The following is a 12,363-nucleotide window of genomic DNA, read 5'->3' as shown; positions in this document are numbered from 1 at the left end:
ACCTTTGTGTTTATTTACTGGATTATGAGTCTTTGAGTTCTTTAGAAGAAAAGTACTATGTGTAAACTAAGGGTAACTACTGATGACTTTTCATGGTTATAATTTATTAATTAGTCTGGAAAATGCTTCTAACAACTTTGTGCTGATAATCGGAGGACATGAGTTTTATTTCCAAATCTTCCCTCTCTAAGAGCTATTTTTATTAATGAGGAAAGTATAGGCTGGCTCTCCTCAGTCTTATTCCCAGATATCATCAATTGAAGAGAAATAAAAATCCTTTTCCATTACACTTGAATTAAGAGCAATTTGTTAACTGTATGGGGATTTCTCATAATTCAGAAGTTCTCTTTTTATTCCTAGATGATTTTATATTCACTAAAAGCATAAATTTGGAATACTTCATTACAAGATGGGGTTGATAGGATAAAGAACAATTTTTTTCATACATGCTTAAAAATTAGCTATATTATGGCTAGCTGAACTTTGTGCATAGATCATTGGAATTCATGGTGATTTCCCTTCTTCAGGTTCAGAGTCATTGACTACTAAGGCTGGAGGTCATCCAGTTCAGTCCTTTTATTTTGTCAAAACTGAGGCCAGAGAAAAAGGGATTTTCATCAGAGCAAAATCGTTTTGATCTTTTCCAATAGTGAACATTATAAAACAAAACAATAATAGAACAGGATATCACAGAGCAAAAGGGCTCAATTTTTGCTTTATCTCCCTCTTTAATTCTCTGCCTCCTTTCAACTCTCTTGCTGCAGTGAAAAGCTCAAAAGATAAGCAAAAAAGGAAAGAAGGGGTGATATAAAAACTGGGTTATTGATCTTAAAAAATTGAAACTTGCATATGATAGGTTATATTCACAAGCCACACAAGCTCTTAGCATGTTGTGGCTATACTTTATGCTGGTTCTTAGATAACAATGACCAGCAAATAGGGGTAACTGCTCAGCGGTTTTCCTTTTGTGGCTTAGTGAGAAGGCTCTTGAACTTATCCAACGGGTTGGTCCCAGGAGTGATGGCAGTGTTCCTTTCCCCTGGTGCCATCTGGGTCCAAGGGCGAAGAGATGGCTGCAAATGACTGTAGCTCTGGTCAGGCACCACATGCTCTTATACATGGGTTCCCTCAACTTCCACAGGTATTTGTCACACAAAATTCCAAATTACTATTTAGAAACTTTGACCCAAATTGACTAAAGATGAAAATCTATTGTGTATCGAGAAATAGCCTAAACAGAAAGATGAGCAAAACCCACCATTCTCCTCAAAGAGGTGATAATTGAGGGCTTTTCACTTCCAGAGGGAAGGGCCCTTTTGTGGTATTAAAACCTGCATGGGTGGGGCTCCTGGGTGGCTCAGTCCCTTAAGCAGCAGACTTCCACTCAGGTCCTATCTCACAGTTCCTGGGTTCCAGCCCTGTTTCATGCTCTGTGCGAATGGCTCAGAGACTGGAGCCTGCTTCAGATTCTTTGTCTCCCTCTCTCTCTTCCTCTCTCCTGCTTGGACTCTGTCTCTCTCAAAAAACAAACAAACAAGCAAACAAACAAAACCCTGCATGGGTGTCCTGTCCCTATACTTTAGATATATCACTCTGTCCTAATAACAATAGGGACATCAATCAGCAGTCATAAATGTTAGCAACTAAACTGGACGTGTCTATTACTAATACGTCTTGTTTGCTTTCTAATGTTTCAACATTTCATTGTAAATACTAGGTTATATATTAATTATCATTATCGACTTAACAAAACTCATCTTTTCCAGCCAGATGTGAACATTTTGAAAGATTAGAATATCTTAAAGTCTTGTAAATAATTCCAGGTGATTAATAACATGATTTGACAATGTAGTTAAGAATGCTAATTTAATTGCTTTTTATATCAATATCTCACTAGGAAGGAGAGACTAGTCAAATTAGACAATTGGGCTTTAGTAGCCTGATACTATCTTAATGTAAATTAAGAGTAAACATTTGAAAACAATAGAGGAGCTAAAAAAATTTTTTTTAAGCTTGGGTAATTGAATCCTGATTCAAAATGGTATTTACCACTAGAATGTAATATGCTACCTACTGCTCAGTCTATTATCTATCATTATCTTTTGAACCCTATAATTGGACAAACAGGCAACTATTCATAATAATAAGTTTGTTCAAAATCATCCTTTTGCTGGAGTCTGGGGTGCACTCTGCAGTCATATTGAACTGAAGGCAAAACTGCTTACTTTATCCTTTCCATTGTTTGTTCTTCTTTGTTACCACAAAGCACAGCAACGCTGCACATCTGGACCATCCGGAGCATCTTCCCAAAATTACAAAACAAAACCTATAATTTTTTTCCTGCATTCCATGAATGGGCAACATAAATCATATTTGCTACAAGATGGGCCACCATTGAATCGGAGCCATCCTGTGCCCAGAGTGTATGCACATAGCTATGCTTAACAGAGAACTGGGGTACGCAAATTGCCTTTTGGAATTTCCATTAGATCTAACCACGTATTTATCCTATCACTGGTTTTATTTTTCAGTGATTCTTTAGTAGTTATATCCCTTCTATCACAGCTGTCCAAACATCAGGTTGTGCAGGGCTCCACCTCACATTGGGCTCCTTCTAAAAGATTTAAATGGAAAGGCAACAGAAGCCATTATTGGTTTATTTTCAGTTTTCATTATCAATAAAACAAGAGATCAGCATTTTCATGCTGTGTGAAGCCTTCAGGGAAGTGCAATGTCGCTGTCATTATTTTTAGGCCAGACTGCCGCCTGCCCCGACTAATGCAGATGGGATGATGAATCCATCAAAATAGAGATAAAATGATGAAAGAAAGCATCAGAGTCGGAGAGTGGGCTTCTGCCCTGGTCTGCTGCATGGCTCCCTGACAATGTCCCTTTGAATTTAGTGGAGCCTGGATGGTAAAGACCACAGATCATGACAGAACATAAATTCGCCTCATAATGAGATTAGGAGGCAGGCAAAATAAATGTCCTGCTGTTAAATGAGAGCCAGGCTCTAATCTGGTGTTTTCCTTGGAAATGATCATTTCCTTTGCAACAGGGGAACCGTCGGCCCAACTAACTTAAATCTGACAGATTCTGTTTTGCCACGTGGTTATTTTTCATCTTCTTCTGTCTTTTGGTAGCAGTTTTGAGGAGGCGTGTAAATGAGTTGTGAGTCTTAAAGACTATTACCGAAGTGAGTTATGGACGACTATGTTCATGATCATCAGTTGTATTTCTCTGACTCCCCTTTTAAGAAAAGTTCTGTGCAACTCCCCTTCCCCCTTCTAAACAGGACCAGGCTGTGGAGGAGGTGTTGTGACCCCCAGGGTCCTCTCGCTCTACCCTTAAGGATCAAAGGCAGAATAGACTCACTATTGTATTTGGGGTATTTTTTTTTTTAATCTTAACCGCACTCTACTACTTAAAACCACTGGAAACAAGTATCACATACTAAAGAGCCTTAAAAAAATGCCCAGATCAGGTGAACCCACATGGTCTCTGAGTAGAACAAAGGCCTTGAGTATGCAGCTTGATTGCAAAGCACTTTTTTGGTTTTCAGCAGAAGGCAATCTCACCTGGAGTACAATACCCTCCTCTCATTAAAAATGCAAGATAGGATCTCCTCCTGGATCCTTTCTATAGAACCTGATGCAAGTTCATGGGCTGCACTGTCCTTAGCAGTGAGTGGCATTTAATCAAAGCCTTCTGTGAAATAATGTCAGAGTTTCCCGAGCCCTGTAAAGTCACCAAGAGAGTTAAGAGGTCCTTTAAAAAGGAATGGGAGATTGGACTCTGAACTTAGGAGTATTTAAAGCGTCTGCATAGAAGAAGGCACAGACAATTTAATGTACACCTAGTTTCTCTACATTTTCTCAGGTCCAGGCTAGAGATTCCTTACTTCTCTGTGAAACTGCCCAATAGGAATAAGTCATTTGCTAGCATCTTGATACATGGTATTCTGACATATTGTTTTTTAGGCTGGAATAAACCCACAGAAATCTTTTGTGTTTACATATGCATTTTACAGTGTATGCAGTGGTTTACAAAGACTAGCGCATCTAATGAAACAGTTTCCTTTCTGCGTCTGGTGTTTCCATCCAAACACTTAAACTGCAAACCCAGCTACTGTGAGGGAGAAAATATATTTGTGGCCCAATTTAACAAGCTTTTCTCTTTTACCTTTCTTACTTCTCAATGGTTTGAATTGTATCGCTACTTGTATATTTTCTATGCCTTGATTTGTAGATGTCTGAAAGTTTCAAGTCAATTCTGCTCCCTTGCTCTGTTAACTCCCTCCTTGTCACATGAAACAGTCCAAGGGAAGACAGACTTTCTGTTAAGTAGGTGCTCCCATGTTCCCTGGTGCTCTCTTACAACTCACCTTGTCATTCCTTAATTCTTTCTTCCCTGCCCCACCAGATCTCTCCCCCACTCTCCACGGCACCCCTGGATTTGTAATTTAAATTGCAAACAGTAACTTTACCAAGTGTCCAGCATATCTGTCACATGTTAATGATTTTCTGATAGCAACCCATGCATTGAACTCTGAGTTCATGCTAAAGTTCCACGTCCAATACTTTCCCTGAAGGAATTCCCCAAATTATGTTTGCTTACCTCATATAAATGAACTTGTTCTTGGGTTACAGCAAAGATTAATAACACGTTATTTTGCACCAGTTTATCAATGAGTTGTCCAATTGTTGGATATTCCTAAAATTGACATATAGATTTTAAATGTCATCTTAACACAAGAGTGTAAAATAAAGAAGGGAGTATTTCTTTCAAAGATATCATACTGAGTTTGGCATTTCAGTTTGGTTCTAAGTAAACAAATACACAATTAGCATCAGTCACTCAATTGGTTTAATAATTGTTTCCTATATCTTGCAAATCGAATTAATTCCAGAGAGTCAGTGCCTGGCAATGTGGTATATTATGCTCAGTCACTTCTAAGGAGAGCACTTGGAATTTACTTAAAGAATTATAGTGTGTCGTATTTTCAAGGGTAGAGACACGGTTCTTCTAAGCTCTGCTTGCCAACAGGCTCAAGCTGTAGAGAATGTTAGAGCTGGGGGAGGAGCGGTAGACATGACGGATGTGACTGCGATGACTCAGGTAGCTCGGACACTCCTACTGGAATTGGATGAGGCGGGAGGAAGGGACAGCCTGCTGAGAAATGGCACACTAGGGTTCCTACGTCCATCTGATTTGAGACGTTCCTGCACCAGTTTTGGATTTGGTTTTACTGACTTTTTGATGTCACTAATCAATTTTAGGGGATCCTGCGACATTTTTACAGGACAACTGAAAACACATTGTATTTCTTTTTCATTGACACATTCATGCCCAAGTGATACGAGCTCTTTAAAAAACCAGAAAGGCATAAATGATCAAATTTGAACATGGCCTCTACTTTCCAAGGTTCAAAAACGTGCAGCACACTTGGCTGTTGTACGAATCCAAACGTGGATAATGTACAAACAGGAAACTCAAATGAAAGAGTAGCCTGCAAACAGTGAGGCTAAGATGATGTTGATCATGAAGGCAGCCAAAGCAGAGCAACACTGACAAGTAAGCCCTCTCGTACACTGATGTGTTGTGTTCACATATTCTCAGCACTCTGGGACTAATTCTGCCTGATATCTTCTTTAGGCACAAGATTCAAATTCCAGGAAAACTACAGTTTTGTCTAAAATACTCTGGTAAATGATCCAGCTGCGTATCTGGCTGTGTAAAATGGGCTTGCCATCCGATTTGGATTTTTATTAGTAGATATCCAGATAACATAAATCTTCCGGGGTCTGACATTTTCAGTGTCCCCTGCTTTTCAATAGCCCAAACACCAAAAATCCCTGACCTTCGAGCCTAAATTCCTCCATCGCTGGGCCTTCCTATCTCCACATTCTCACACTTTCTACTGATGTGCATGTTTTGCAAGGATCACACTGTGAAGCCCTTCATAGATGGGCAAATGTGGTTTTCTATTTGGCCTAAATCAGTTGGTTTAATTTCCACAGTTATATTGTAAGTTCCTCAAGGCCAGGGGCCGTGTCCTATTATTCTGTGGCCCTTGGAGCCTGACTCAGCACTGAGTACACAGGAAGTGTTCAAAGGACCCAGGGAACTATGCTGTAGGCAGACATGGAAATAATCCACAACTTCTGTGCATTTGCACCAACTCACTGAGCAAAAGTAAATTGAACTTTTATTAGATGGGAAGGTCATACCAAGCAACAAGTAGTGCTTGCTTCTAAGATCCTGCTTTTTCAGAGATGTCTATTAATGGGGCATTTGAATAATTGCAAGAAAAAGTAATAAAAAAGAGATCCATGCCTCACAGTTTCTTGGCCCTCAAAGGCTAAAACACAAAAATGTGGCTACTCTCATGGATATTATAATGTGGAAAGGCAACTTACATCATAAAAGAATATATAAGTTTGAGGACTACTATGGGTCAATAGGGGGAAACACTCACGTTGAAATTTAGAAATTTAAGTCAAGGAATGGTAGCAGGTAATTTATGAATCATTTGGTTTTTTTTAAACTAATATATATTATATATATTATAAATATAATATATTTTATCTCATTGAATAATAAATAAATATTATATATTTATATAATATATATTATCTCATTGAATTCTTTTTTTCAGGAATAGTTTTTCCAATCTGATATTAGAATTCTAGGTTCTTTCCCTCTCTCTCTCTCTCTCTCTCTCTCTCTCTCTCTCTCCCTCTCCCTTATATATATTTCTATAGCACTGCCATTTTAAGAAGTCACTTGAATTCTCTGTACCATATTTTCCCAAGTGTTAAGTAGGGATAATGTGATTTTCCCAGGTTGCTGCTTCATAATTCAATTTTATTTCATACATAGTCAACACCCATTTTGTTCCAGGCACTGTGCTGTCAGGAAATAGAGATAATACACCAGTCCTGGCCCCGAGGAACACATATTAAAGACTGACAAATATGAGCAAACACATTTGTGCATGGAGATGGGTAAGGAGACATCTACGTACTAAGAGTGAGGGGAAGGATGATCATTTCGGGGCCAGCAGAGGGCAAAGAGCACTCTCTGGGAGCAGTCATAATTAAGTTGGGTTTTAAAAGATAATTAAGAGTCTCTCAGCAACCTATGAGGGAAGAGCATTCCAGACAGAGGGAAGAACATGTCCTTGAGAGCCTCATGGTCCAAACAAGGAAAGCAGTTAGATACATAGGGTTCTGGTGAGGATCAAATATGATCATATATGTCAAAGAGCTCTGAAAATTTTACCTTGTTTTACAAAAGTCAAGAGCTTTTTTTTCTTTGAATGTTACCAGCATTTTTTAAATCACAAAAATAAGCCAAATGTGAATAAGCACCAGCCAAGCAGTACTTAACTAGTTGTTCCCCATGGAACATTATGGTGCACAAAAGCATGGCATTATTTAGGGGGCATGACTCTGGGACCACCATTCACTGAAATTCCTAGGTGATTGTTATTTTGGCCTAAGACCCCCTTTCTGGGGCTGTCGTTGAGAGCAGACCCAGACTTCTCACATATCCCCACCATCCACCTGTGCTCCTGTCGGAAGCTCTAAGGGCAATTTGTTAATCTCAAATCAGAAAATGTATGGTTTTCACCAAATGTGGGTTATTCTGCTGGGTACTGCAGCAATTGTTGCTTCATTTGCCTACTTGAAGCCCTGAAAACAGTGAAGAATGCAGGTTACACACCAAAACAGTTGACATGGAGTATTCATTTTTGTTGTCCAAGTGACAGAGCCCATCATTAGGAATGACGATGCCTGCCAGTTTGCTGTCCATTCCAAAATGAGAATCAGCATCACTCACAAAGACCAGGAGATGGAGGGAGTCATTCCGCCAGCCAATTTTTTCCTACAGTGAGAAAGAAATATTTGGGTTGTACGGGATAGAGGCAGGCATTTATTGAGAGTGGATCAATTATGATTGGACACATTAAGATCATAAAAACTATAATCCTAATCCATCTATTTTGGCCCTTTTCATCTCTTGTGAGTTGATACTATTAATGAATTAAAAATATGAAACTCTATGGCATTTGATTTTTCTTGGATAACACTTTTAGATGATTTATGCTTCAGAAAAAACAGTTCCACTATAATCACTATCCAGTTGATCTTGACTTTTATATAGTTAATTATTTTTACTGTCCAGCTTTCAATTTACCAGAAAAATGAGGAGAGGGAATGAGGGAGGTCATAGATCATTCCAAACCCAAGTCTAAGCAAAACTAGTAAGAATGCAATACACAGTGGACTTAAAGTATGCCTGTTTTATTAAAATGTCACCCAACGTTTAGGCACATTTTTCTTTTTCTACTGATACCATCCAAAAATTATAAATGTAACACAAATAAAAGAATTTTTTTTTCAAAATCAATCCCCAGCATACGGCTTTTTAAGATGATCTGTTGTCTGTTTCTTAGCAGAGCTCCCCCCTTTAATTGATATTATTCCAGGAACTAGTGGGACAAAAGCTCATACTGGCAGCGCCATCACACCTGGCCCCTTTTCCCTTTATCCCTTAATACCTTGGCTCCTCCACCTTCCAGAACCTTCAGCCCTGTTTCTTGGTATTTTCCAGGAAGAGCTGTCATCTGGACAGGGGAATCATTCCCTTGGATACCTGTCTGATTGTCAAGGAGGGGCAATGCCCCTGCATTGCTGTAGGGACAGTGTAGCTGGTACTTATTTTGTTGGCTCAAAACAATAGATATCTAATCTTATGTAGAACTTTATACTGATTAGGGCATTTTTATTTTTCATTAATTTCTGCCTGTGATTTTTATTTTTACCATGGTTTATTCAAGAACAAATCTGATCTTGATCTTTGAAAATTGATCATACCTCACTATTGTTTTAACCAGTTTTTCCCAACACTACTATAATTTTATTAGATTATTTGAATATCAGGCATAAAGAAAGTGTCCATTTCAACATTAATAAATTACAAATTTTTGGAAATTTTTTGTTTTAAGAAACATAGAAATATGGCAGTTAAGGGAAAGATGGCTAAGCTTTTCAGAATAGATTTGCTAATAAGAGATGCAATTTAGGTTACCCCTCAGCATACCTTACACACAGCAGCTTGCATAATTGCATCAAATCCACCTTCTGGTGTATCAATATTAGCAGAAATTTTCTGATTCTTCACAATTTCATTGAATCTTTCAGCATCATTTGTTAATGGCAGAATGTGCTTGAATCCAAATGTAGGTAAGCAGAAGTATGGAATACTACTGCAAAAGTAAGATGTGAAAATGTTCTTGATGAAATATGATATGGCACACAATTAATGGATCTAGCAGCCTAGCAACTTCATCTTATATCAAGATGAATTTTCCTCAAGTACCTGACTCTGAAACTTGATTATGAATTTCCCCGTTAAGGTTGTTCATGATCTCCCACCTACCCCTTCCAAACTGACCCTATTAGCTCGCACTTAGAGCTTACTGTGTATTTTACTCTGATTCAAGCTCAGATAACAGATAATCAGGTCAGACTCCCCACTCCTGTGTGTGTGTGTGTGTGTGTGTGTGTGTGTGTGTGTGTAATCACTACCTTCCAGTGCTTCTCAACCAAAATCTACCATTAAGCTTGCGTGATGACAACAATTCCTTTGTATTCTGCTAGCTTAAGCTATTATCAAGTATGAGTCACCCTATAGCAAGACTGAGAGATACCTGTCTTCTTTCTTCTCTGCTCCTTCCTGTACTCCCAACCCTACCTGCCAAGGGCCCAAAAGTCAGCGCAGGACTCTTGGTTCTCTAGCTTGATTCTGTTATGACTGAACAGATTGTTGCGTACCTGGCTAGGAATAAGACTACCACTTAAAATAGTTGACACATGGGAGAAATGCCATGTTAAGAGGAGATCTGAGCCAAAGATATTGCAGTTGAACAGAAAAAGTTGATCATGAACTCAGCCACATCTTATTCTAAAAACCAGTTAGTAAGACCTTGGACAAGTTACTCAACCCTAATGAGATTTGGGTTTTCATTTGTAAAATGGAGATAATAGTATACAGCAGAGGCTTTCAAAGGATGGTCCTTGAACCAGCAGCATGAGCATCACATGGGAACTTGTTATAAATGCAAAATCTGGGATCCTATTCCAGACCTACTGAGTGAGATATGTGAGGAGTGGGCTCAGTGATGCATTCATATCTTCCTGACGCATTCTGATGCTTGAGAAACACTTGTATAGAAGTATGGAAACAGAAGAGAGTAGTCCGCAGTGAGGTTGTGCTATGCTACCTGGGGAGAGCTGGTTGATTCTTGTGAGAATAGTTTTTTGGTTCAGTAGCCAAAACTTTGTGTGTCACTGGCACACAAAGAACTGGAGCATCCTTCAGGGTCAGGGTCCTGTTCACCAAGTTCATCTGCCTGAGTCAGTCTTCGTTATTCACAGAATCCATATCTGCGAATTCACCTACTTACTAAAATTTACTTGTAACCCCCAAATCAATACTTTTAGTACTTTCTGAGTCATTTATATACACACGCAGAAGGGAAAAAAATTTGAGTCACCTGATTCACATGTTCCCAGCTGAGGTCAAACAAGGCTCTGTGTTCTTACTTCACCTCTCATACTGTAAACAAGTGTCCTTTTTGTCATCTATTTGGTTTCCTTTACCTTCTTTTTTTTTCATTTGTGTGCTTTTTGTTGATGATTTTTCTGTTTAGAATGGTCCTGCAGAGTAGTGCTGAAGTGTTGTGTAGTGTTCCTAAGTGCAAGAAGGCTGTGATGTGCCTTATAGAGAAAATATGTGTGTTAGATAAGTTTGTTCTGGCATGAGTTATAGTGTTGTTGGTTGTGAGTGCAAAGCTAATGAATCAACAATATATATTAAATAAGGTGTCTTTAAACAGAAAGACACAGAAAATAAAGTTATGTATTGATCAGTTGGAAGAAAAAAAAAAGTCCAGAGGCTTGCATGAGCCTAATCCTGTATTTTTTCTAGGAGCAATGATTTAGCATTAGCTAAGTAAGTATTTGAGGATACTTTATAGAGCAAGACTCCCATGAGTAATGAGAATCAACTATACAAATCAGAATGTGGATGCACTCACACTGAGAGATGGGGCTCTGCTGGGACCAAAATGCTAGTATCTGCAAAGGTAGCAATTTTTTTTTCCCTGTCAGTAGACTTTAATGGAAAGCAGATCATAATCCAATATGTCCTCATGCTTTAGAACAAGGGGAGTTGGATGACCCCAGCAGTCTGAGATGTCCTAAGACAGCCATCTCAGAATGGATGCTCTTGGTCATATCTGGCTCCTCCCTCACCTGTGGTTGGCTTCCTCAGCTAACAAAGTTTAGGACGTTCTGATAGTCAACGGGACTAGAAACTCTGGAAGGGTCTTGGTTAAGGTTCTTGGGTGCATGTGGCCCATACTTGCCTCTGGAACCGCTCTTTCTTCACATTCCCTAACCTCCCATGAGCAAACCTACAGGCCTGTTCATTCTTTCAGCTCTGTCGAGATACCTGGTCTGGTGGGCCCAGGAAGCCAGCCTACAGTTTACAGGGAACTTTCTGATTTTCTTTCTGACTCATTATATTTCACTTTAATTCTCAGAAGGCAATCGTTTTCTCTTATTTTCAATATCTTGCATCAGCTTTCATTGAAGCTCTGAAGTGCTGACCACAGATAGTATCTACTTAGTAAGATTGTTGTAAGGCTTGAATGAGCTAAACTCTGCAAAGAACACAGCACAATGAGCTTTTTGGTTAAGTGCTTGCTAAACCTTAATGTCATTTTTTTTACCTAAATCACTTTTACACAAAGTCTAGCACAGACTTGACAACAGATCACAGATTTGGCCAATGGCATCTCAAGAATTGTATGTTTTTTACTGATCAAATATTAATACAGGTTCACTGAAGAAAATTTGAGTTAATATAAAAGTATAAAGAAGAAAATGAAAACATAAATGTTAAGTTATGAGATATATCACAGTTTATTTGATAATCTATTAATAAAATTTTGTTTCATAAATCTTTCCATAATTAGATAATGTTGTGATCCTTTCACATACACCTTTGCAGGCTATGCTGTATCTCTGCTGAGAATTGACTCCAGAGAAATTGCTGGGTTACTTTTCAATCCATACTAGCAAATGTCTTTCCAAAAAGTTTGTATCAGTTACATCGTTATAAACAAAACAAAACAAAGCAAAACAAAACAAAAATATACCAGTTGATTAGTTAAAAATGGCATCTTAATTTAAGGTTTAATTTCTATTTTATTGCTACTAAGACTGAGCAATATTATGGACATATTTATGGACATATTTGTTCATATTTATGGACAGTTTGTATTTCTTC

General features: G+C 38.5%; 1 protein-coding gene across 1 annotated transcript in view; it reads right to left on the bottom strand.

Moving 5' to 3' along the window:
* The window catches only part of ITGB6 (integrin subunit beta 6), a 77,678-nt gene that overhangs the window by 51,354 nt on the left and 13,961 nt on the right, over positions 1 to 12,363 (bottom strand). The window contains exons 6-8 of the mRNA XM_047872752.1: positions 9,109 to 9,274; positions 7,729 to 7,890; positions 4,618 to 4,713 (exon numbers count right to left, since the gene is read on the bottom strand). Of these exons, the coding sequence (XP_047728708.1) occupies positions 4,618 to 4,713; positions 7,729 to 7,890; positions 9,109 to 9,274 (424 nt within the window). The remainder of the gene's footprint in view (positions 1 to 4,617; positions 4,714 to 7,728; positions 7,891 to 9,108; positions 9,275 to 12,363) is intronic.

The sequence above is a fragment of the Prionailurus viverrinus genome, chromosome C1 (genome assembly GCF_022837055.1).
Source record: "Prionailurus viverrinus isolate Anna chromosome C1, UM_Priviv_1.0, whole genome shotgun sequence".
Classification (NCBI taxonomy): Eukaryota; Metazoa; Chordata; class Mammalia; order Carnivora; family Felidae; genus Prionailurus; species Prionailurus viverrinus.
The sequence above is the reverse complement of the archived record's forward strand: the minus strand, read 5'-3'. Positions and strand labels throughout refer to the sequence as shown.